Genomic DNA, 25,397 nt, shown 5'->3' with positions numbered 1-25,397 from the left:
TGTAATTATGTGTGCTCTTAACATCTGCCTGGTCTCTATAGCTATCAGCACTTGCTTCTTTCCCTCATTACTCACAGTTTGTGGGCTCCCCTCCCAGTATTCAGCACTTTCAAGCTCAGGGCATGTCAGGGAATGTCACTGCTGCAGTGCTGGCAAAGCACAGAAACTGCCCCGGTGCTGCTTTCCAGCCTGGGGAGTTTCTCTGCCCTGTTGGGGTGGTGTCAAGGAGCAGGTGAATTGTCATGCAGCAGGGCCAGCTCCCCAAACTGCACTATTCCTGGTGCCTGGGGTAGATTGCTGAGACTGGGACCATCTCCCTGCCCTTTTCTGTTCCCAGCCGGCTCCCGGGAGGGAGGGACACGACACACCAGGTGAACTGCACGTCTTGCTTGTGCATTCAGGGTACTGATCCTTCCAGGAAAAAGTGGGAAAGATATAGGAAGACACATACTGGCTCTTGCTCTCCCATCTTCTGGAAGTTGAGTTCAGCTGTGCTGATTTGTGAACTTTGGCATGCCAGAGAAGTTTTGCCTTTAAAAGCAGAGTCTTAAAAAAGAGTCCTGAGCTTGTGCCGTGTGTGTGCTGACTTAAACAGAACAGAAATGATGGGCCATGTCAGAGCTGCTGGTGGCCTCCTCTGGATCTGAGTACATGGGTTTGGTGGCCAGTGCCCCTCTCTGTGGGAGGGAGTGGGTGTGCTCTGTGCAGGGCTCCTGGAAACATCCCCTCTTGTAGAAGGCTCTGCTGGAGTTCTCCCCACACCCCGAGCCTGCACAGGTGAGCTCAGGTGAACTTGGTGCCTGAGAGTGTCTGCAGTCAGTCTCACCACTTTGATAGGGGTGAAGGGGAAAAAGGAAAAAAACAGTTTGAATTATGTAGCTGGAATATTGACTGCAGGCAAACAAGATTGCAATGGCATGTAAACCAGAGCTGGAAGCCAGCTGGTTTGGGGGTTTTTTTGTCTTTTTTTCCTCTTTTTTTCTAGAAAGACAGGGAATAATTTGCATCCACAGTTCTTAAAATCAAACTGAGTTCTCTGTTCTTCAGATTTGAAATTGCACTGGTAAATAAAAGTTTGAAAAGTTTATCTTCAAAGGATACTCAGGGGAAGCAACCACTTACAAAAGTATGAAGGTGAATTAAATCTATGTGTGGATGCTTTTTTTCAGAAATAAAACTATATATGCTCAAATTAGTTTTAATTCATTTAGTAATCAGGTTAGAATACCTTATGGATAATTTAATTTAAATTCATTTATTTAAATTATTAATTTACAAATGTTTAAGTGTCTACAGAGAAGTTTAGAATTACTCATAGAGACAGTTGTTTGTATCATCCCTATGTAGGCAAGTCTTGAGACTTAAGTTTTTTTCTTCTTAAGAGTAACTTGTTATGTAGAGATAGATTAATAATGGAAATTATGGAAAGTAACGATGAAGAACATAGAAAAAAATCATGTCCTGATATAAACAGTATCATCTATAAGTTTCATGAAGGCATTTGATTTTTCTGACAACAGGTGAGAGCAACTCTGGAAAAAGTAAGAAAAAAAATGTATGGTGAATATGATGAAATGAAACGAAAAATACAGCAGCTTACAAATGAACTGAAAGTAAGTATCCACTCACTTGTAGGGAAAGCATATGGGAATAACTGCCCTGGTGTTATCTGGAAACTTTTCTTTTGCTTTAGCAGAACAGAACTGATTTTCCAATTCACTCCATTTCATTGGTTTCTGTGACATCTGTAGTTTCCTTTCTTTCTTTATCTTTCCATGCAGGAAGGTAAAGCAGGACAGGGATACTTTTGCATATGGAGTTACTAATTGCCTGGAAATTCTTGGAAGTAAAAGAATGACCTTGATACCATGGTCTGTGTGTATTCATAATTAGTGGAGATGTGTGTACCAGGAAGCTGCAGGTGAATTGACTAAATAACATACAGAGTTAAGAGGAATGGGTGACTTGGTGTCATTTCAACACACTTTGCTCTATTTTACTGACTCTGTTGTTCAGACACTGTGGTAAAAGAAGTAGCAGTATTCTTTAATATAAAAGTGCTTGGCAGTTCTAAAAAGTTACTTACCTTGTTGTTCTTAATTGAACATTTCAGTAGTCATTTGATGACCTCTCTTTCTTCTGACACGCTGCTTTAGCAGTAGAAGCTGTTGCAGTCTGTAGAAGTATCCTGCATATTAAACTGCTGAGTTCTTTGGTCCAAAAAATCTCCCTGAAAACTTGCTTTGGATTTATATTCGACACTGGGTTTGACACCCCTCGTTCAGATGAAGCTTTGGCCATTAAAGGTATTCTGATTTCAAGGGATTGGGACTCTGATTTGTGCCCTTCTGCCATCCCGATTGAGAGGCTGTCAGTTCTGCATGCTGTGTTAGTGATAAAAATCAGACCTTGCTGTAAACAGGTACTTCTACTCTGTGGTAACTAGTCTCAAAAAAACCCAAACAAACCACAAACAACAAAAAAAAGAAGAACAAAAAAAAATCACCCTGACTTGAGAGGAAGAGAGAAAGAAAGCTCAATTTCTGTAAACTGTGTTAAATAGTTGTAATGCTGCTCTCAAGACTCTCCCACCCAGTGTGCAGGTAAATGCTGATTCAGGTGCAATTTTGTTGTCATTGCTGCTGATCTTTACTGAATAGCACTGGTGATATCCTGCATTTCCAGGTCTTCTGTCAGACCAGTAGAAATCCTGCTTGAGTCAGAAATTCTTTCTTAATTAAGGGTTTCTGACCAGCTCTGACAGAATATCTAGTTCTGCAGCAAATTAGCAGTTTATGAAGCACTCGTGACATAAATGGCCCATTATGAGACAATCCTCCCCTTTTTTGATACTCTAAACTGCCTGAAAGGAACCACAAGTGTTGTTCTATCTGATAAAATAAGCTTTTGGTTTGGTTAGTTATTGGTGTTTGATTTTGTTTTTACTTGACTGTCACTTTTTGCCTATTTGGGGACCGTGTCTAAAATCCTTTCTATACTCTTTGCTTCAGCTTTCAATCACTATGCCTTTGTTCCTATCAATTTTCAGGAATCCTTTTTTTTCATAAAGTTGTTTGAAATTTGTGCTTCCAATATCCTGCCCTGGGCTTCTTCACCACGAGGTCTTATCTTGTAACTTTCTTAATCCATCTAAAGCATTTCTGCTTTTATTTGTTTGTCTTTACATGAGCACACTTTTATATAAGGTTAACAGTAATTACTTGGCTTCTGCTCCCTGTGCTGACCTAATCTGTGTGTGGCTTGGTTACTGAACACTCCTGGTCCTCCATATCAGTCCCTAGTGTCCTTATGTTTTTATCAAGAAACAAATCTGATCCATCTAAGAATGTGAGTTGGGCTGGCCTCCATTAGTAACACTCTTTTCCTCTTTATTATTGGATTGTTTGTCATTATTTACACTGTTTGGGTTTTGGTCTCTTCTTGAATGAAGTAATTTTGTGCCATTTTTCCCCCTTCAGTTTTTAAGCATGAGTTTGTGTACATAACAGAAAATTACTAATTTTCACACAACAAAGCCCTCTGACTTCTCTTCCTTGCTTCAAATTGTTTCATCCTTAAGTCTTCTTGATGTTGCTTCTTTATGTACCTGATGAGTCAGTTCCTTCTTAATCAAAGCTTTTCTGCAGTTCACCCAAACCCTTCTAGATTTCCTTATTTCTTGCATTCTTCTGCTTTTCACTCTGTGACTTTTTACAATCTGCCCACTCCATGTACACAATCCTTCTGAATAGAGAGCTGCCAAGCGTCCTCTTGTCCTTTCAAAAAGAACGGCTTCTGCAGTAAACAGAGATACTTGTGCCTTATTTCTGTCAGCATTTTGTTGTGTTAGCAAGTTTTGTTTGCTCGTTTATGAGGTGCAAGAATATACTTGGAGGCCTGTACACCCTAAGCATCCCAGTACTGTGAAAATGAACTTCGGGTCTTACTCTTCTGTAGCTCCCTTTGAAAGAATAGGTAAACTTGATAATTATTCTATATAAAATTTTTTTCTTTTTGTTTTGTTCTTTTTTGTTTGTTTGTTTGTTTTTTCCTGCTCAGGTGACAAATGCTCATCAGGAATCCTTAGAGACTCATGTGCGAGTGCAGGCGGCAGCCTTAGATAGCTTTAGCGAAATGAACAGCTCCCTGACATCAGCATCAATAGACTTGCAGGTACATCTTAACAGCTCTGTCCCAGCTGATAACTGCCTTTGCTAACGTGGGGTGAAAAGCACACCTACAACACGGGTGGCAGGTAGAGATTCTAACACTAAACCAGACCATAAAGTGCTGTCTTTGGTATCTAAAGCAACTTCTTTAGGAAACTAAGAAAAAAAAGTTCCAACACCTATGTTTAAAAAACCCATTAAAAAATAGTGTACAATCAAGAGATACTGATATGCAGCAGACCAATGCCACTAGTTGTGTCTCTACAAATTATCTGAGCTGAAAATGTGATCTGTTCTGAATAGTGCAAAATGATCCATCTCCTGACTTGTTCCCACCTTCGGTTGTTAACAGAAGTGGGAGTGGCACGTTTGAACGCTAAACACTTGTGAGACTTTACATACCTGGGAAATGTAGGGGGAGGGACAAAGTGGGAGTGAATGTTCTTTTTTAAAGACTTTCAAATTCTCATGTAACTGAGCTGAACAACCTAATGTTCCTGCTTTCTTGATTGTCACAGTTTTTTTCAGTCTAGTGCCTTTTATATGTGTCACATGGCCCTTGGAGGGAAGAAGGGAAGATTATTCATACTGAAATGTATCCATGCTCCTTTCCTTTTTTTTTTTAATAATGTTCCAGGACTTGATGTCACTGAGCACATTTCTCATGGAAATACCTTCTAACAACAACAAAAGCCATAATTTTAAATGTTAAAAGTTGCAAAACTGTTCACACTGCATTAGTACATCAGGAAGCTCTTTGAATGTCCCGCCTGTTTCATAATCTCTTGACTGTGTTAGTTCATCAAATTGTTTCTGATTTTTAATATGTGGTTTGCCTCTTTCTTCTAGAAAACTCTAGTGGATGTTACATTGGAGAACACTGACATAAGGGAACAAATAAGGAATTTAAAACATACACATGAACAATCTATGGAAAAGCTGAGAGAGAAGCAAAAGCAACTGGAAACAGCACAAATTGAAAATCAGTTACTGAAGTTAAAGGTGTGGTATATAAACTCCCCTAAAAATATTGCACAGTAAGGGCATTAGGAGTATGTGAAAATAATTCCTTAGCCTTATTTGTAAAGGATTCTTCATTCTTCATGCCCTCATCATTCCCTAGAGCTCACATATTTCTGTGAATTGATCCTGGTTTAATAACAAACAATGTCAGCTGATGACAGTCAGACTTTCCATAACATGAGATGTAACATAAGATTCAGGGATGTTGACAGATGAAAATTCAAACCATTAAATGCTTATTAGCATCTTTTTCTATTAAGTGAAGGAATATTATAACTCTACACAGTGCTATATGAATTTCTCTGGTGTTGAGTTGACTTGGCATTGACCACAGGTAATCAGTGAAGTGTTATGAGCATGTGGGCAGCAGTACTGTAAGTATCTTGAAAAGAGAATTAAGCTATTTCTTTCAGAGAAATGCAAGGGAATAAAACACAAATTGCAAGGTTTTATATGCCAGAAAGCTTGACCATGTTCTCCCCTCATCTGCCAAATGTATTCCTTTAATCTCAAAAAAAAATAAGCCCAGAAAAAAAAACAACAAAAAAACCCAACAAAACCTCCACACCTTCTTCTGCAAACCTTTGTTGCTCTTTAAATTGCTCAAAGTAGACTAATTTGGATATAGTACTGTATCAGAATTTTTAAATTTTGAAAAATTTGTGAATTTTTTTGGACAAATTTGTGAAATTAAGGCGACTGCTGCTTTATTCATGTTTCATTTTGTCAGAGAAAATGCCTCTTTTGGCTGTCTAGTGACTTGCATTCATGCTTAATGATGAATGGCTAAACAAGAAAACATTAAGATGAGTGCATTTCAACTTACAATTCACGTTCTAGTTTCCTCTTATAGTGGAGCTTCACAGGCTGTAAAAGTCGGGCTATTTTGTACTTGCTGTTGTCAGCAGGAAATAAATAGAGGGGAAAAAACAAATAAAAGAAGCAAAGGTGATGCAATTAAGATTTTAAAACAGAAATTTGGGCTTCACTATAATCTTAAGGACATGCATCAACAAGTCAGGGAAAGGTTTGTCTGCTTCTGAGGGCTGAGAAACACAGCTTGAGTCTGAGTTCTACTGAATGTGTAAGGATTTGTTTATCTTCCAGCATGTCAGGGTCTGCAGAATACATGCCCTGCCTCTATATGCAAAAAGTGTAAATTTTGCCCTCAAACTTGCAGTTTTAGTACAAAATTAGTGAATAAAATACCTCATTACTGTCTTTGACAGTTAAATATAAAATCATGTATCAAAGGTGCCAAGACATCTGGGATTTAAATTCTAGGGGTGGATGTAAGAGGACATGAGGAATCTGGGAGGTTAACAGTTGAAAAGCAGTAACTACTGTCCACCATGGTTACATTCTGGATAGAAGAACACCCCTATGAGGCTATGAAGTAGGTTCAGTTTATTCATATAACCATAATAACTGAGATTGGAGATGTTGCTCATGAGTATTGTAAGAGATGCCCTGATACATCTGCCTTTTTATGCTTGGTTTTACTTTCCTCACTGCTCAAGCTACAGACAAGGAAAGATGGAGATACAGGGACAGAGATCATATTCCAGTTCAATGTATCTTAAGGAACCTGGGTTTTAATTATTGGCTTTTTCTGAATGATGTGATTCTTTCAGGCTTCCTGAGATGTGGAAGGTTGGTTTAACTCCACTCCCTCTCATAAAGTGCCCCAGGCTCAGTCTGGGTGAGATGACAAAGGCAGTACCAGAGGAGTCCTTCAGAGCTCAGTCCCTTTTCAAAGGATGAAATGCAGCGTTGTTTTTGCACAGGGTAGTGAACAAGTTTGTTTCTGCCATGCAAGATCAACACAAGGGTTTAATAAATCTTGCAGCCCTTGAAATGGAAAAAAAGAACCAACCCAAAACCTTAATCATCAGAACCATGTATTTTGTAGCTGTGGAAAGTGTAGTGATCAGCAGGGAACACTTGATTCTCTTCCCAGATCACACCGTATTCCTCCTCTTTCTGTCACTTTTGTAGCACCCACAGGATTTCACTGTAACATTGGCTGTTTCACAGCATCTCTAGGAAGAGATCTGAGTCCTGGACTAGTTATTTTACTTTGCTTATATTGTGGTTTATCCAGTAGATGGGCTTAAGCTGTGAGTTTCCTATCTGGTGTTTAATCACCGGGGGTGTGTTTCAGTCAGTGTTTTCAGCCAACAGAAGGAGGAAATCCTGTCTCAGAATTACCATTCTTACCCTCTTCCCTGTAGCTCTAGTGAAGTATCTGGTTCTGCTGTTTAAAATTAACCCTTCCACACCACTGAGAATATTAATTTTAATTTTAATTGTTCCCTGATCTGCTTTCCTCCATTGTCACTCACCTAAGTTCTTGTGCCTACACAAAGAGCAGAATGTGAAAAACCAAGAGAGAGCAGGGAGGGGGTACTGCAATAAAGTAATTATTGCTTTGAGTGTTCATGGCCATTTAGAAACAGGCATTGAGTCTAGTCCATCTGTAACCTGTGCTTCTCTAGGATGGGGGGGACAATATCTGTTCAGTGGGGAAGCAAACCAGGTGACTTGGAGGCTGTAAGGAAAGGGCTCAGCAAAGAGGCACTGCCTGACCTTGGATAAGCAATGAGCAAATGGGTTAAATTCAGACAAATTGAAACTTGATGAAATGGTAACTTCCACAAGCTGCAGTGATGTGTGTGCTGGCAGAATGCTGTAAATGGTCTTGATGCAAATGGAAATCTGCTTCAGCAATGTCAGCTCTGTAACAAGGTGGAGCTGAAGCTCAAAGTGTTATTTTTACATCATGTGAACTCTCTTTCTCCTGCTGCCAGCAATGCTGTACTGACTGATGGGTCAACTCTCCTCCCTCACAGGTGGAAGCATCGCAGGAAGCCAATGCTGAAGTCATGAGAGAGATGACAAGAAAACTCTACAGTCAGTATGAGGAAAAGATGCGGGAAGAGGAACAGAAACATAAAGCTGAGAAGGAAGTCCTGCTGGTACGTACAGCAAGCCTGCAGGAGTGGTGCTCAGCTTGGGGGTGTTTCTCAGTCACTCAGTACCCCAGAGCTGACGTGTATTCCTTCACTTCTGTCTCTGTCATTAGTCATGGCATAGTTACCAACCTTTGCAAACTTCTGGGGTTGTGGGACTAGGAAAAGAATGTGTTCAAACATAGTAATGTTAATGATAATGTAGATTTCAAAATTTGGAATGAAGTTATTGGGGTTTTTAACTTTTGATTCTCTAAAAAAAAGAAAAATATAGTACCCAATTTTAGTGACACTTAAGGAAGGAGAGGGGGAACTACCTCACCGGATGCTACTGGAGCAAGAACTCTTCCTGTTCTTCGGTTTCCTTTAGCCCCAAGGAAAACCTTTCTATGAGCAGTTAGTAATTGCATTTTTTAACTGATAGAGATGGATGATGATGGAGATTGAAGATAGATGCTCCTCTCTCTTTCTATTCATATTGCTTTACATGTGAGGAAAGTGCAAAACTAAACATGGCAAACTTTGGTGTTTTAAAAACTGTCTTCTGCAACAGCATAGTTTTCTTAGCTGTTACTTCACAGCATCCTCAGAAGGGAAAAAAAAAATCTAAGAAATGGGTTAAAGTTTTTTGCAGATTGTCATAATGGTTCTTTACTGATTCCTGTGTATTCAAAGTACCCCAAGCCTTTTGCTGTGTGTAATTCACATTTAGGGTCACAGCTCTTCTGGATTTCTGGGTGGGTGTAGTGAAAAGCTATGATCTTGCTTAAAAGCTATTAGCCTGGCTCTGTAGCCTAGAAGAAAAGAAAACTAAAAATTCCTCATTAATATATTAGGTGCTGATGTGACTGTAAATGTTCTTATTTGAAGGAGGAAACAAATCGGCTTCTGAAGGCTATTGAAGAGGCCAATAAGAAGATGCAAATTACAGAAACCAGCATCCAGGAAAAAGACCAGAGAATTGGGGAGCTGGACAGGCTGATTGAACGCATGGAAGTGGTATGAGAGTCAGCTGATGCACCAGTGCATGGAGGAAATTTAACTTCTTGTTGTTTTTCTGCTGCTCAGTGACACACCATTGCTGTTTGCATCTTAGGAATTGTATTCAGATCAGAAACAGGCCTGGACTGCCACAGAGACACTGGGATGAAGTGGTGGTTCTGTCTTTCTAGTTCTCTTTACAGTCAGGGCTAAGGTGTCAACATTTCTTTAGGAAATGAATGTTACTTTAAAGAAAGACTTTAATAAGACCATTCAGTCTCCCTTTGGTGTGCAAAGTCTAAGCCTAATCAAGTAAAAATCATAAATGATCAAAAATCACTTACAGGTGTTGCTGTGGTAGGTCCATGGAGTGCCTGGAGCTCCACCTGAGGATGGATGAGGAGCTGACAGAGCTTATGGGTCAGGATTAAAGGGAGGGCAGGGACAGGTGACATTATAGGGGGCATCTGTTACAGACCACCCAGCCAGGGAGACTGACAGACAGACAGACAGACAGACAGACAGACAGACAGACAGACAGACAGATGAGGCTGTGTACAGACAGATGGGAGTGTCCCTCACATCCACAAGCCCTGGTCCTCATGGGGATCTTCAACCACCCAGACAGCTGCTGGAGGGACAGTGCAGCAGGGTACAAGCAACTGAGGTCCCTGGAGTGTGTTGATAACTTTCTGTGGAATGTGTTGATAACTTCCTTCTCTGAGTGACAGAGGAGCCAACGAGGAGAGGTGCTGTGCTGGACCTTGTTCTCTCCAACAAGGAGGGGCTGGTGGGGGATGTGCAGCTCAAGGGCAGCCTTGGCTGCAGTGACCATGAAATGGTCTTGGATGTACTTTGGTATTTCTCATTCCATTCAGTAGCAGGCAGCTCCTTATCTTTTAGAGGTTTGTGCCTTGCTACCTGAAATGCAGGAGCAGAGAGAATTTTAGTCAGTGGAGTGAATACAATCTTCTGTTCTTACAAATGCAGTGGGGTTTTTTCACCAATTTTACTTCAGTCTAGTAACATGTTTAATCTCAGTATTTTACTGAGAAACAGGTTTTTATAAGCCAGTTGGCTTGACCGGTTAGTCTAATGTGCATTGAGCCCCCTTTGTCTAATACCTGCAAATCTGTGAGTAGAATTAGTGACTACAGTGAGAAATTGTTCAGCTCAATATCCCCCTTTAGTGGCTCCAGTAACTTCATCTGGGCTTCAGCCTACAACTTGTTAAGTGTTCCACAGTGAATAAAGGATTGCAATGGAGTTCAGAAGTACCAATGAGTTTCTTCTCATTATTTATTTAATTTGCTCTTATCTGGCTGATGCTTGCTGAATATGGCTGAATGCTTCTTAAATTCCCATTAAAGTGGATAACAGATTTACTTCTCTGTTAACTTGTTTTGACTCAGTCCCCAAGTCCTCATAGATCTTCACAAGCACTGTGCTGCTGCACACTTAAAAATAAACAGGAATGTTTTGGGGGAAAAAAATACAGCGACACCTTTTATCTCAGCCTTGGATTGAGACATCTTCTTGGAGAGATAACATGGGCAATTTGACATTTATGTAGTTAAAGATTTTGATGACTCAACTTTTTATTAAAAAAATTCAGTTTCAAGTACAGCCATACATCTTCAAATAGAAAATTGAAAGCTCTGATCTTATTTCCATGCATAGCTGGGAATTTGATTTTATTATTATGCATTCTGTGCTCCTTGGCTGTAGGAAATGCATGAATTTTGGTTAATCAGTTTCTCTTTTAATTTCACAAATGATGTTTTGAATTGCAATGAAATATGCTTTGTGAAGCCTTTACATTTTGACACATGGAGAACTGAAGGATAACATTTCTTGTTTAGGAGCGTCAGCAGCTGCAAAAACAGCTTGAATTGAATGAAATACAAATATATGGAGCGAAATCTGAAAACAACTCCGACAGTGAAAGGTGAGATATATCTTGTCTGTGGAACTTGTAATATTGCTAGGAAACTTCAGGGGATGGGTTGTTTTTGAAGACGTCAATTTTACTTTTTTAACTTAAAAACTGGAGTCTGACAGGGATTGTCTATCTGAACGTAGGTTTATTTACATGTAAAATACCAAGATGAATAATTTTTGCAACAAAGCAACAAAACCTTCAATGCGTCTTTCCTGAAAAGTTTTTTTGCAGATATGCAGAGTACATTGTAGATAGAACAAGCTGTGGCATATTTGTGGATTGCATTTTTCTTAAATCCGCATTCCCAAATTCAGCACAGTGTGATCCTGACTGTGAATACTTTCATGATCTCCTTCTGGACTGCTCAACAGAGAATTAAACAACGAGACATTCTGTATCCTGTATTAAGCTGCAGGACATCCCCTTTGTAAATATGAACTCTTGGGGAGAGCAAGAGTTTTGCATATGACTGCCAGGGGTGTCTCTTGTATAAAAGAGGTAGAGGGGGAAATAGATTTGAGGCTTGGAGGGGCAGGTCTGATGATTCTGCCCACAGGTGGCATGTACATCCATAACTGCTTCTTTGAGCCTGACAGAGCACCATGACCAGGCAAAAGAAAGCTTCAAGCAAAGTCAGAGGCAAAGTTCCAAGAGAATTCTGTCCAGCACTGAAACAGAGTAGCTGCAATTGGAGTGAAAATTGTATCTGCCACGCAAAGGTTTATATGGCACTGCTTGAGCGGGTAAAGATAAACCAGAGACTGAATAACTGTACTTGATTACTACTCATGGTTCTGTGGCACCCAGAAATTCAGTTTCAAGGGGTTTGGCATCCTGCTGTTCTTTAGGATGTATAAACATAAAATGAGGTTCCTGCTGAGAGCCCCTCACTGCGTGCTTGTGTTGATCTGTGACCAGCTTCTCTGGTGTCAGGGCAAGGATGGCTTTTCACAGCAGCCTGTTAAAATAATAATTTAAAGTGAACAGATGTTCAGCAACATAGAATATGGAGATGAAAGATAATTGCTTTCTTCCTTTACCTCTGAATAACACAGACTCTTCTCGCTTCAGTGAACCCTTTTCAGTGTGAAAAGTTACACTGCAGTGAGAGGGGAAAGGCAATGCTGAGGCAGGAGTTTGTGCAATGCAAGCAAGCTCACAGTTGCAGTCTATGCTATGTAAGCAATGAATCTATGTTCAGGTGATGCTGAAGTCTCTTCTTAAGTTCTCTTTACCTATCTGCACCTGACCAGACACTCGATCTCCACCTGAGGATGGATATCTGTTCCATTTCTCCATTGCTATCCACGCTTACAATTCTGAATCTTTCAATGAGAGGCTACATATGTGTTAAAATTCCAATCAAAAACACAAATTGCAGTTTTGTGAGACCTTAATACTCACAACTGAAAAACCTGCAGCAATGGTTTGAATTTTTTGGATCCTTGTCAAAGTGCTGCAGTTAAATTTCTGTGGAGTGCTTCACTGTTAATAGAGACTTTTTGGGGGAAACAGGATACAATTCAGTCATTCACTGGAATCATGTCTTAGAGTTTGCCATCTGCTGCTTTGTCTCAGAATGGTAGTTCTATTTGCAGCTTCAACAGTTTCTTCTGCTGTGCACAGACCAAGATGAAAAAAGCCTTTTTGTTTTTGATTCCCCTCCTCCACTTCTCAAATTCTGTCCAGTCCTGTACCTTAGAGTACAGAAGTTTATTTTGTAAGCAAGTCATTGTGTTCTTTGAAGAATTTTAAGAACTGTACATTCAGATAAAAATGGAGTCTCCCATGGCCAGCGAGCCAAATATTTATTAAAAAGCTTCACTCCTGTTTCTTTGCATATTCTAAAACTACTTTTCTGACAAGCTGACAAACCAACCTGGGGCAGGAATTCTGTGGGTGTTCAATTTCTGTGTTAAAGAGAGAAATGTAGGATCTATCTGAAGAGTCATGTACAAACTTAAAACAGTCACAATTCCTGCTGACTGTTGATGAGTTAATACCACTCCAGTTAACATTCTGCTGCTGTTGGCAGCTCTGCCAAATTCTTGACTCAAGGCTTTCCTGCAGTAAGACAGCTTTGAAAGCAGACCTGCTTCCTGGCTTTTATTCAGTACACATTTCCAAAACGTTTGTAGGTGGTAATAAGTCAGGCTAAATGTGTCTTTCTAATGATAAAGATCTAGATGTCTAAAAGCCTTTCACCTAAAGGAAAAACACACCTTGAGATGAGTTTTGTCACATTGTTTAATTGTCAGCACTTTGGGCTCTGAGTAAGAGTGCCAGTATGCAAGACAAAGGTGAGTAAACTTGGGTGGAGACAGGCACTTGGACTGAGATTACCATTAAAAATAAAACGTACTTTGGACAAATTGACATCTGTCAGTGGAATTTGACTAGCCTATCCTGATTTATGGTGAATTATGGGGATTGTTCTTGTTTTGCTTATCCTGCACAGCTCCCCACTGAAATGCTTGACTCTTGCATGCTTTGCTAGGTCCCAGCACCTGGAGGAGGTGGCAGCCAGCCTGAGGGAGAGAATCAAACATCTGGATGACATGGTGCACTGCCAGCAGAAGAAAGTCAAGCATATGGTCGAGGAGGTGAGACCTAGTAAAACAACTCTGAGCCCTTGGGGAACACCGATTCTTTTAGTAAATGTTCCAAAGGGAACTCTGTCCTGTGTGCAGTTTCCTTATGGCACCTCAGTTCCAATGGAAGATGAGTTGAGCATCTGCAGGGAGTGAGGCAGAAAGATGAGGGGAAAGCAGTTTAATGCAGTGGCTGTGGGTTGTGAGCTGTGATCTCTGGGCTGACACTGATTCTGGAACTTTTTGTGGTAGTTCAGGAAATGCAACATGCGACTTGCAACTCAATTTGAACCATTCAGAGGGTACCTGCTGACACAATGCAGGCTACTCATTAAAGGTCTCCTTCCTGTACAGAAGTGAAAGGCAAAACCTGACCTTTAATGTTTTGTTCTTTTGGTTTTGGAGTGGGTTTTTTTTGTTTGTTTTTGTTTTTATTTTGTGTGTGTGTTTTGTTTTTTTTTTGTTTTTATTTTATTTTATTTTATTTTATTTTTGTTTTCTTAATGTGTTTCCTCACAGAAATAGGCCTGCAAACACAGTTTTTCACCACTCATCTTTTTTTACCCTGGTCTTGGGACACCATCTTAGCTGATATAATTTCCTGTAAAATTTTAAGTGGAATTTTGCTGGGTAGCTGCTTCAAGTTACAGGCTACCTATGTGTCAGGAAACTGTTTCACTGTCAGAAGGCTTTAACTGCAAACATTTCTGTTTCTCCAAATGGATGAAAGAATGACATGGAAATAGGTAAATTAAGTTTTAAATTGGAGCTTTATAAGGCAGACTGAGAGTTCTATTACACAAGCCTTCCTATTCCACAGAGAATAGGCCTTTGTGAAATGTCTTTTATTTGTATTTGGACTTCTTACACTCACAAAATCATATGTTTGGAAACCACTCAAATCTAAGGCATTCTTTCTGCATTCACAGTGTGCTGTTACAGGATTTCTGATCAGACATGGTTGTTCCATTTTTGTCAAGGTGGTATTTATATATATATTTACTTCTATCTGTTTTGTTTTACAAGATTCTTATGTAGTCCCGCTGTATGATCAGATGTGTGATACTAAGTGTCTTTTACACAGAAGAATAAAGTTCTTCTGTCATATCAGACATATCAAGTCTTGAGGTTTTGTTTTTAGCTCAGCTTGCCATTGTCACTATTTTCAAGCATCATAGCTGGTCTAAAACTGAACTAACAATCTTTATACTATGGTGTTCTATTAAGGAAAACTTCTCCAATCTAATAATTCAATCCATCTAATTAATGGATTATAGGAACAATTATTTAATCTGTTTTGTACCTCTGTGCACCAACCATCATATTATGATTTTTTCTGTTTGTTCTAAAGAAAAGTTTGAAAGGACTTGTCACTCTGTGATACATGTGGCAACCCAGATGATTCTAGTGATATAGGAGGATGGTAGCCTAAATTTTGCCCTTTATTACTAAATATATTTTTAAACTGCTGGATGTAACTTGACCCCTAGTGGGCTGCATTGGTATAACAAATCCTTCCAGCTCTGTCAGATGTTTTGGCAAAAAAAGTGAATAAAGCTTGAGGCAATGATTATGATTCCACAAATATTAGGTTTAATGGGTCAGTTTAGCTGATTCCCTGTAATGTATCTCTGCTCGTGCCTCCATATACACAGAAAGCCCTTCTAGGTCCCTGGTTATCATTTAACAAGGAGAGTGTTACGTGACCCAGTCACTACTTACCTGTCAAATATGTCTGCTTTTAATTGATGTCTGCCTGCTTTTCAAAGCCAGTTAAGCCTCTGTGTGAATTCTTGACTGCCATGTAGCCACAGGGAATGGTTTTTTGCTATCTGCTTTAGTCCTTGTGTGTTTTAGTTTTTTTTTAATTCAGTTTCCTTGAGAACTGCGTGAACATCTGTAGCTACATCTGTATTTTCACTAGTGAGCTGGCTAAAGACTCCTGTACCAGGAGTTTGATGAGGTCAGATGGTACCACATACATTAGGCATTTAGTGTTGGTGGTTTGTTTTTTTAATTGTGTTCTGTTTGTGGCTTGTGTTTGTACTGTGTTTGAGGGAATACCCGCAATACAGTTGGCATGCACTATTTTAAACCAAACTCCTAATTAGAGGCCTAAAATTAGCAGCTTTAGTAGTGAACAGAAGAGTAGCTGTCCATCATGGGGAAAGAGAAAAAGCATTGCAGATGTGAGTGCCCTCAGCCATCCAAGCATGTGGTGTTTTTCATGATTTTGTGCTCTTTTCTATGTAATATTTGATAAGTGTGTTTAGGTGCATTTTAAGCAACACTTGCTGACTATGCTGTAGAAGCTGAGAAATCTTCAACAAAAATACCGAAAGGAAATGCTATCTGAAGGGTCTGTTCTGAATTAAGTTAAAAACTAGTGAGTAGCAGCACTGAAAATACTTTCTAGAGTAAATAGGGAAGACTGCATTACTATTTAAGTCCGAGAAAACATGTACATCAGGATTAAGCACATACCCCCTCTGCACTAAACTGATTGCAGAATGTAATGGGGAAGAATACCTAGAAAGGTGTCACAAACCCCTGTTGTGTTACTCATTATTGCAATACTTTCATGGTTAGTATCTGTAAAATAACATGCCATCTTAGGATTTATGAGGGTATTATAATGATTGATAACTTGCATTTAAATAATTGAGAAAGAATGATCGAAGCAGTGAGAAATCCTGCTCTCTGAAATGCTGAGCTGCTCTGTGGTATGAGAGCAGACTGAACAGGCTGACCTGGGAAACTCAGGAGAGAAGTGTGAAGAAAGGAAAGAGACAAAATTATTGGCAGTGCTTTTGTTAGAAGCTGAAACATGAACAAGCTACTGCATGAACTGCTGGGTGAGAAAGATGGCCAAGCCTGTGCTTGCTTGACTAGGGATGAGCTTTGTTTAGTATTTATCTTAGTATCATTGGACACAAATCTGAAATATAAATAATGGGTTTATTCTTTCACTGTAAATCAGGGGTTCGTGCTGTTACCATCTCCAATTTAGACAAATTGGAGAAATGAACATCACTGCAAAGGGGTGCTAAACAAACAAGATATGCTGCTTCAAACTCATATGGAGAACTGTCAGAATTGAACAAGTACTGAAATGAATCTCTTGGCTGAAAAAAAATCACAAAATAGATTGTTCTTCGGGCCTTTTAGGGAAAGATGATGGATCACTTGCAAGCAACAGAAACAGGGCATTCTTTAACAGAACTGCAAGCAGTCAGGAGGAAGTGAAAGAGAAGTTTTAGAGTGGAGTTTTGTGAAGCACTGGGCAGTTGCAACACCTCCAGTGCTGTTTTGATGACATTTAAAATGTGTTAGCAGATGGTGGTCAGTCCTAACTTGGGTGTGCAGAAAAGGGGATGCTGGCAGAGGAGCACCAAATGTAGGAGGCCGTGGAGGGAAAGAGTATTTAACACCTTCCTCCTCGTAGGTCCCATCTTGTTGGTGCTGAGTGCAGTGGCCATGTGGTCTAGGGAACTGAGCCCAGGCAGAGAAGGAGAATCACAACTCAGTGTGCTTATACTCCTTGGCAAAGACATCATTTGCTTCTAATTTTTTTTTCTGAAAATAAATCCTTCCATCTCAGGCATTAATAGAACATTCTTCAACTTGTTCTAGTCCAACCAGTCATAAATTAAATAGTAGCACAGCAAAGAACTTCCAGAAGAAAAATAAATGGAAGAAATAAAATGGAAGTTTGCTGGTGTTGGTACTTTCAACATCTCTGTATGTTAGGTCTGATTCACATCCATTTTTCAGCCTTGTAGGGATTGTCTGCTGTGAGAGCCAAGACTGCAGCCCATTAGGTGCACTAGCTGAGTAGAAAGTCATAGTCTGCATAGTCTTAAAGCCTCATGTTCTCATTAGAGAGGTATTGCAGATGATTTAAGGCTGACAGATTTATCCCTGTGTTGAGCTCGTTTGTTAAATAAATCTGTTTGTTCACAGCTTAGTGTAGTACATTTTAAATGAAGTGCTGGCAGTTGAAAGTGCAGGACCCTCATTTGGCAGGTGTTTAGAAACCCAGCCCTTTCCTCACACTATTTGTACATTGCAGGCTTTAAAAGAAAGCGTGAGAAGAGACAGATGGCCACAGTGGGTCACCCAAAGCTCAGGGGTTTTTTAGCCCTTGCCTTTGTAGTTATCTTAAAGTGTGGCTGGGTAGAGAGAGATTTTTCAAAGACAGTTTGAGAGGAAGAATCTGCAGGGAGACTCTTAGGTCAGAGATGGAGGCACAAAAACTTCAGGCCCTTCTGCTAAGAAGTTTCCACTGCAGAGGCAGAATTGGGCAGGCAGGTGGAGGCACAGAGGTGCCATGGGAGGGCAGGGAAAGCTGCTACCACATTGTTTCTTTCAGGGTTGAAATTGCTCTTGTTCTGTGAGGGGTGAGAGCTGTCTTTGAGGTATCTATTCGATACAGTCAGCCACTTCACCCTGTGCCAGTGTAGGAAATGTGAGTTTGGTGTAAGATACATGAAATGCAGAATAGTGATTTTAGATCAGCAGCACAATTATTTTGGGGCTTGATCTCAGTTTCAAGCCTGGAGAGAATGAAGAGAACTTTAGTTTTGAGATGTGTGCAACTGCCATTGAAATGGATTGCAGTTTCATTGCACAATAAGCTTATTTTATATGTAATATGGTTTCATTGTTGAGAAGCAGGAGAGGGAAGGAAATAAGCATTAACATTTTGTAAGCAAGGTGAGTGGGTTGATGCAGATATAGGAAGCTGTTCTGACGGGGTCTGAAGAGAAAAGGATATTTGATTTCATGACAAGAAATTATCTACAGAACTCAGATTTCACATGAAATTCCCCTAACTACTGAATTGAACTGTCTCTAGGTCATGGCCCATGAGCTGTTCTCCAGCTTTAGTCTCAGATTCCTTGGATAATAAATGGTGACCAAACACCAGGGAGAAGCTGTCTCCTGTTCTGTTGTGGAAGAGACTTGCATGAAAGGACAAAGTACAAATGAGCAAATGATGTCCCAAATACAGAAGATACTTTATATTGCACAAGTGGGGAATAAAGAAGAAATTTTTCTACCAAAGACTTAACCATCTGGAAACATCTGTGTCAAGATACTCCATCTCCAGATATATAGGAAAATTTCCTTGTTCTAATATGGAAGAAGAGTTTCAAGGTCAAGTAAAGGAAGCTGCACAGAAGGATACAGTGAGAAGATGGAATCACCAGCAATAGACAGATGCCAAATTTGTATTAACCAAAATCTGCATTGTATAGTACCTACCATAAAAACAAACACCAACAAAAACACAAACAAGAAATGTAGAAAGAGAAACCCACCTTGGGAGCTCCCCCTCTCCCCAGTTCAAGTGTTTGGCATCCCTCAGTGGACTGGAGCAAGCAGTACATTGCTTATCTATTGGCAGGAGTAGAGTCACTGCTGGGGTTTGGTGAGAGTGTTTACACATGCATAACATCAGCCCTTTCAGCTGGGAACTGCCTGGCCAAGTCCTTAATTAGAAAGCTTACCCATTACTAAGGTAGCTCTTCAAGAGGTGGTTGGACTGCAGACAGGGAGCCAATGTCTGTAACTCATCAGGGATCCCAGCCCAGGGCCTGCTTTGGCAATACAGGGGCATCAAAGCCTGGCCTCACGTGTTCCTGCAGCTCGTTGGTTTAGGAAGGTCTGGAAGTTGGTGCATTAGCTCCAATCAATCAGTTGTTACTTTTTCATTAAATACAATGTGAGTTTCAAAATACAGAAAGTATTGATGGGTTGCTCAAGTGATTTAGGGAGGGTTAAAAGGCGAAGGTGCTTATCCCTGTTTGCTGTATTGTTGTTCCCTGGAAAAATTTCAACACTCTTGTCTAGCCTCTGATAAATATCACTTAAGGTCCAGTGAAATATTGGACTGAGGAAAATCCTGTTCTCCTTGTACAGGAATTACCTCTGAGAGTTCAGGCTGATGTTGCAATGCCTTGTCTGTCTTGCTTTGTGATGCTGTGTAGCATGTTTGTCCTGTGTTTAGTCATATTTATGACCAGTTTGTTCATGTCTCTGTATCAGTGTTACAGATGCCCAATCCATTAATAGGAGATGAATAAGGAAAATACAGTATACTTGAATAATATATCATACTTAAATGTGTTAAAACTGTCATGTTCTGATAAATATTTTAAACTAGTGGATGGTAATATCAAGTTGTAAATGTTGACTGAGTTTACCTAATAGCTGGATCTGTTCCAATCCAGTAAATCACTGTATATTTTAAGCCTCCAGATCTGTGTCTGAGTACACAGAATAAAATAAAGTTTTCTATTTCAGGCTTTCTTTATAAAAACTCTGCAAATGGACATCATTTTAATTTACTCTTAAGATGCTCTTTCCTTCTGCTTTAATAACTTTGTAATTCTGTTGACTTTCCCTTCTAATACCACTACTTGCATCTCCAGCATTTCTTTAAGGACTCTTTCTTTTAGGTCTTGCAATTCTCCTCTTGACTGTTCTTAGGTGTTCTATCCATGAGATTGGTTTAATGGTGTTGACTCTTATATCTCACTTTCTGTCTTAGTGAAACAAAGTTTAGTTGCTTGGTGGTGCAAGACAAAGAAGTGCAGCTCTTCCTAGAAAGAATTTACACATCCCATTCAAGTACCATGACAAGTGTTTGGTATTTGGAGACTCTGTGAGGTGCATTAGTGAGAAAGAAATAGATCTTTGTTGATGGGATGAACAAGAATTGAATTTTCTGGGAGTTACCACAAAATAAGGTGACAGTCTGGAGACTGAGGGAGTTTGAGAGAAAGGATCTCAAGGTTTCGGAAGGAGGCAAAACCACAGAGCTGGTAACAGCAACAGGATGGAAACAAGCAGGAGAGAGCTTGAAAAGAAGTGCAAGACAATGTGAGTCCTGAGCCAATGGATAATTTCAGGATGATTCATGTGGGGCCTTCCGTGCTGATTCAGATCATTAGAAATTGCAGTGGGTATGTGAAATGCAAGCTGCACACCCAGCACAACCTGCAGGGAACTTCGTGCATGGTGCCAGGATGGGGAGAGATGAGGTGCCCTTCCTGTGCCCCCAGTGAAATGCTGGGGAGGGAGGTGGGGTGGCCGAAGGGCTGAGCTCACGTTCACCCTGCACAGAGCTCCTGAGCAGCCCTGGGACTGCCTGAGCCTGGGGTTCATCCCTCCTGCCTGCTGTGGCACTGTGGCAATGCTGCCCAGCTCCTGGGATGGCCTCAGAGCACATGATGCCCCTCAACTCACTCACAGACCTGGTAAATGACAAACTGTAGCTTGGGCCTTGTACCTTTTCCCTTCCCAGTTTTGGAATGGGCAGGAGCAATGAATGCAGTGGGGTGGGGGAGGGAAGAGAGAATTAAGTGGTAGGGAAAAGGGTGACTCCATGGCCCAGGGTTGCTAAAGTTACAATTTTACTGTTAGCAGAGCTGCTTTGAAAGGAATGAGTGGGTCATTAATGTAAATGATATTTCTAAGTAGGTTGCCAGTTGTGTTTGACTGCTTAATGTGGGCATGAAGTTTATGGAAACACTGGTAGTAGTGTGGAGTCCTAATGATGCAAGTCAGGTCAAGAGTTAAGTGCTAGGGAAAGTCTGTTTGGGCACTTTGAGAGAAGGGTGGGAGAGAGAGCCTGAAGGATGCACCTGAATAGTGATGTGGAAAATCATGAAGAAATCTGAGAGGGGACTTGTGCAAAAGCCAGATTTGGGAGCAAGTTGCTGAGCTGGGAGCGAGCTGAAATGCTGAAGTCTGCACACACAGCAAGGATGAGGTGGAGTACAGGCCTGGGGTATTGACCAAAGAAAACACAGGAACATTTTGGTGATAATTTTATCCTGGAGTCAGTCCAGAAATGAGTTGGATACCTGAGTCAGTCCGTGGAATTTGAGAGCCTTTGGCTTGAACTGATTTGTTTCTGGCTATTCTGACCAGACAATTCTGGCCACCACTCAGGCCTGGAATTCAGTATTGTGTAGGACCTATCTTACTTCTCCTCTCTTCCTCCTTACTTTACATTCAACCCAAAGTCAAAATCTATTGCTCTGTCACCTGCTAGTTGTTCTCTTGCTTTAGGCTGCTCCTTGAAGCAAAGATACTCTCAAGACTTGGATTTTTGGGCTTTGGGCTTTTTTTATTTAATAGAGTAATAATATAATTCCTTAAAGTTATTCATATTTTCCCTGGTTTTCTGTGACAAATCCCCTCAAGGGTTAATCAAATCAGGTTCACTCCTGGTCTGGTGCTAATGGTGTAAGATGATGTGTACTCGAGTCCTTACTCAGTAAATAAACTTTTTTTATATAGTAAATTACTCTGATGGGATGTGTCATTTGTGTCAGGCCACTTATTTCAGCCCTTGGAATACAGTAGCTGCTGAGACAACTATTTGGCCACATGTCTGGGGGTGCAGCATTCCTGAACCATCCTGGCCCTGCTTTCCTTCAGCAGTGGCCTCACAGGGAGCAGGACTGTGCTGAAACAGCCTCTCCTTTTACCCACTCCTGAATTGATTTCTCCTGGAATGGATTCTGTCTGTGTGGCTGTGCCTGTGAGTTCCTAAAGATCCCCCCAAAGGTGTTCTCTGAGTGACACAATTGCCAGGCTGCTCATTCTGTGACCTGCAGGGTCCAACCTCCCCATTCTGGTTTGCTGCTGGACTGGGACCTGGAGCACATGATGGTACAGGGACCACATTGTCTGCAGAAGGGAAAGCATGTTTTAAAAACCTGGTGTAATTCTTCAGAGGGACTAAGAGGTTGATTTAATGGGTTCTGTGTATGTAAACATGTCCCAGTGAGGCAGGGAGTGCTGCTGTGGCTGGGGCAGCAGCTGCTCCTTGGGACACTCTCACCAAACTGCAAAATGTCTTTTTGGAGTTCAGTTTTGTGTTTGGGAAGGGGAGGAAGCTGTTTGTCAAGGTGTTGCTCTTTGTATTCTCTGTTAGACTTTAAGGTGTCCATGCTCATTTTTGCCTTTAGACTATTCCAGTTAAAATACCTTAGGGAGTTTGTGTCTTCTCATAAGTTTAATTTTTACTTACACAAAATCTGTTTGTACCTAATACTGGTAAACATAATGGTTAGGGTCACAGTTTATTTCATGTCTTAGAACCTTTGTGTCATGGAGTGAATATAACTTAAGGTAAATGGCTACGAAACACAAGAGTTTGGTCTTGCTTTTGGATGACAGATAATTTGATCACTTCTTTGGAAGCAGAAATATTTTGTGTTTGATGTAAAAACCAGACCAAGCAGCTGAGGGGGTTGATTCCTTTCAATAACAAGAATTGCTGTGTGTCAGGGCAAACCCCTCCCCTGATAACACAGCTGTGCTTGGCTTTGGCTTTCTTTGTGCTGCACTGATTAGTGGTATGAATATTATATCCTTGTGTGCATAGTAGGAGAACAGAATATTAATAGAGAAGATCCACTTGAAAGTCCTAAAAGAAGAGTTTATCTTTCTGAAGTGGAATTTATTAGCAGGACTGAAGCTATTGAACCAGCAAAGACATAGCTGACCTCATTTAGTCATACTGATAAACAAAGTTGTAATTAAATATGAAAATCAAGATATGTTTTAAGATTTTGTGAAAATGCCACAAGCTTTGTGTTTCTGTGAGTTGCAAACTGAAATGATCTTAGCTTTAGATGACATGGGTGGTTTTACATGACTTCAAACTAAAAGAGAAAGAAGGGAAATACCTGATTTTGAGAAAGCTGGATGATGACAGCACTCCTGTATTCTGTAACTGTTCAGCTGAAAACACTGTATGGTGTTTGCATTTTATCTCTTCCAAGTGAAAACTGATCACTGTGTCAATGAGATGTGGTAACTGAAGTCATGGAGACTAAATTAAATTTCAGTTGGTGTAATATCTGCCTGTTTTTTTTATTTATGCATTTGTTTTGCTTCATATTTTTCATGGTTCTGTGCATTTTGATTTAAATGTTTTATAACATCCAGTAAATGTTTGGGAGGGTGACAGTAGTGCTGTGGTTTTCATTACTGTACCTTGAGTATTTTATCTTTCTCCTTTAGCAGGATGAGAATATTTCTACTCATCACATTTCACACATACTGAAAAAGTTTGACAGTGATGTTTTTGAAGGGATGTTAATGTTTGTTGACAACACAGGTTTTAGGATATAGAGTTAACAAGTGACTGGGGAGAGTGCCTGGAAAATTTGCCCCAAGTATTTAGAAGTGGTCTTTCTTGCATATCAATGTAGCAGAATGACTGCCAGGAAAAGTGAATGTATTCTGAGCTTTCCTTTATTTCGGTTTCACTGTTCCACGGAATCAATTCACTTTAGTAAAAGTTCACTGAATTTGACAGCTAATCCACAAATTAAAGCAGTTTGTGAATACTTAGAGGTATTTGGTTCTTGCTGAGCAATAAAATTAAACATGTTTTATTCCTGTGGTATCTAGGTTTTTTTCCTTCTCTTTCCATCCCAATCAAAGTAAATGTCTTTGCTTCATTTTTCTTCATAGATTGAAATGCTAAGGAAGAAAGTAAAAGAAAAGGAATTATTTATAGTACAGCTTTTAGAAAAAATCTCTTTCTTAGAATGTGAGGTAAGGCATTACTTTTTATATTATTGTGATTATTTTATGAAACCAAATAAAATTTGAACCAATGTCATCCAGTGTTATCTGCATGTATATTTACATATTTACTTGCATATTTATATATTTGCATTTACATTTTATGTATATGTATGTGTATTTGTATTTTCAAATGAAAATTAAATTTATGACACCAGTCACATGAGGAATGTATGTAATAAAGTCTCAATATTCATGCTAAGTTTCTTAACTTAAAATTTTATAATGGTATTATAATGACTTAAACCAGAAGCTTCTGAATAAAATTGTTGATTTAATTTTTATTTTTTTCCCAGGATTAAGGATTCCTTTATTTTTTCAATCAACACTCTTACATTATTTCTTGTGGGGTGAAGGCAATGAGCAATTTTATTTCCTTGTTTCCATAACATAATTTAAATAAAGTAAACTTGGGATGAAAATTAATGTTTTCCAGAATAAAGAATTACAAGATAAACTGGACTACCTAATGGAAAACCAACCAAAGACCAATATAGAAACCAGAGATGCTGGTGTAGAATGTGACCTTCCATACAGGTATTTGTTTTTCTGGCTTGCTCGTAGGAAAAGTCCCCATAATATCCCTTTTTGGTGCTGTATTAGTGAACCTAAACTTCCCACTTCTGCAGCAGAAGGTTGTTTCTGCTCTGTGGTGGCCAGGGGCTCTGCAGCCTGGCTTTGGAGAGATCAGGAATTGTGCCTCTCCTTCTCCTCCCCTTCCCCTGCCCTGGGCACTGCTCAGGGTCCCACTGAGCCCTGGGAACACGGCTCTGGACCTGCACTTGGATCTTCACCCCAAAGTCACCACAGGGAAGCACCAACCAGAAAACAAAATACTGAGCTAAGCAGGACCACTGCATGTCACTTGAAATACCAACAAGTAAACCTGTTCTTAACTGCCCTGCAAGTTGAATCATTTCATTGGAGGGGTGTAAATCACCATGTGGAATCAGCAACCTGATATGAAATCAGCAAGCAAAGTAAAATTTCCTTGGTAATTTAAAAATGTACTCATTTCAGAGTTTGGCCTAAAGCATAATTTATTGGCATGTGTTTTGAAACCTTAAACCAGTGTTTTTCACTCAGAGTGTCAACAAAAACC

The 25,397-nt window shown here is 40.0% G+C and overlaps 1 protein-coding gene across 7 annotated transcripts in view; it reads left to right on the top strand.

Moving 5' to 3' along the window:
• The window catches only part of LOC113969950 (myocardial zonula adherens protein-like), a 59,980-nt gene that overhangs the window by 20,578 nt on the left and 14,005 nt on the right, over positions 1-25,397 (top strand). For all 7 annotated transcript variants that reach the window (XM_027688336.1, XM_027688329.1, XM_027688330.1 and 4 more), the window contains exons 4-12: positions 1,521-1,613; positions 4,060-4,173; positions 5,019-5,171; positions 8,045-8,170; positions 9,035-9,163; positions 11,008-11,093; positions 13,585-13,690; positions 24,182-24,265; positions 24,732-24,832. In XM_027688336.1, coding sequence (XP_027544137.1) covers positions 1,521-1,613; positions 4,060-4,173; positions 5,019-5,171; positions 8,045-8,170; positions 9,035-9,163; positions 11,008-11,093; positions 13,585-13,690; positions 24,182-24,265; positions 24,732-24,832 — 992 coding nt within the window. The remainder of the gene's footprint in view (positions 1-1,520; positions 1,614-4,059; positions 4,174-5,018; positions 5,172-8,044; positions 8,171-9,034; positions 9,164-11,007; positions 11,094-13,584; positions 13,691-24,181; positions 24,266-24,731; positions 24,833-25,397) is intronic.

Source organism: Neopelma chrysocephalum, unplaced genomic scaffold (genome assembly GCF_003984885.1).
Source record: "Neopelma chrysocephalum unplaced genomic scaffold, ASM398488v2 Primary Assembly neopelma1_75, whole genome shotgun sequence".
NCBI classification, from domain to species: domain Eukaryota; kingdom Metazoa; phylum Chordata; class Aves; order Passeriformes; family Pipridae; genus Neopelma; species Neopelma chrysocephalum.
This window is presented reverse-complemented; position numbering and strand designations above follow the sequence as displayed.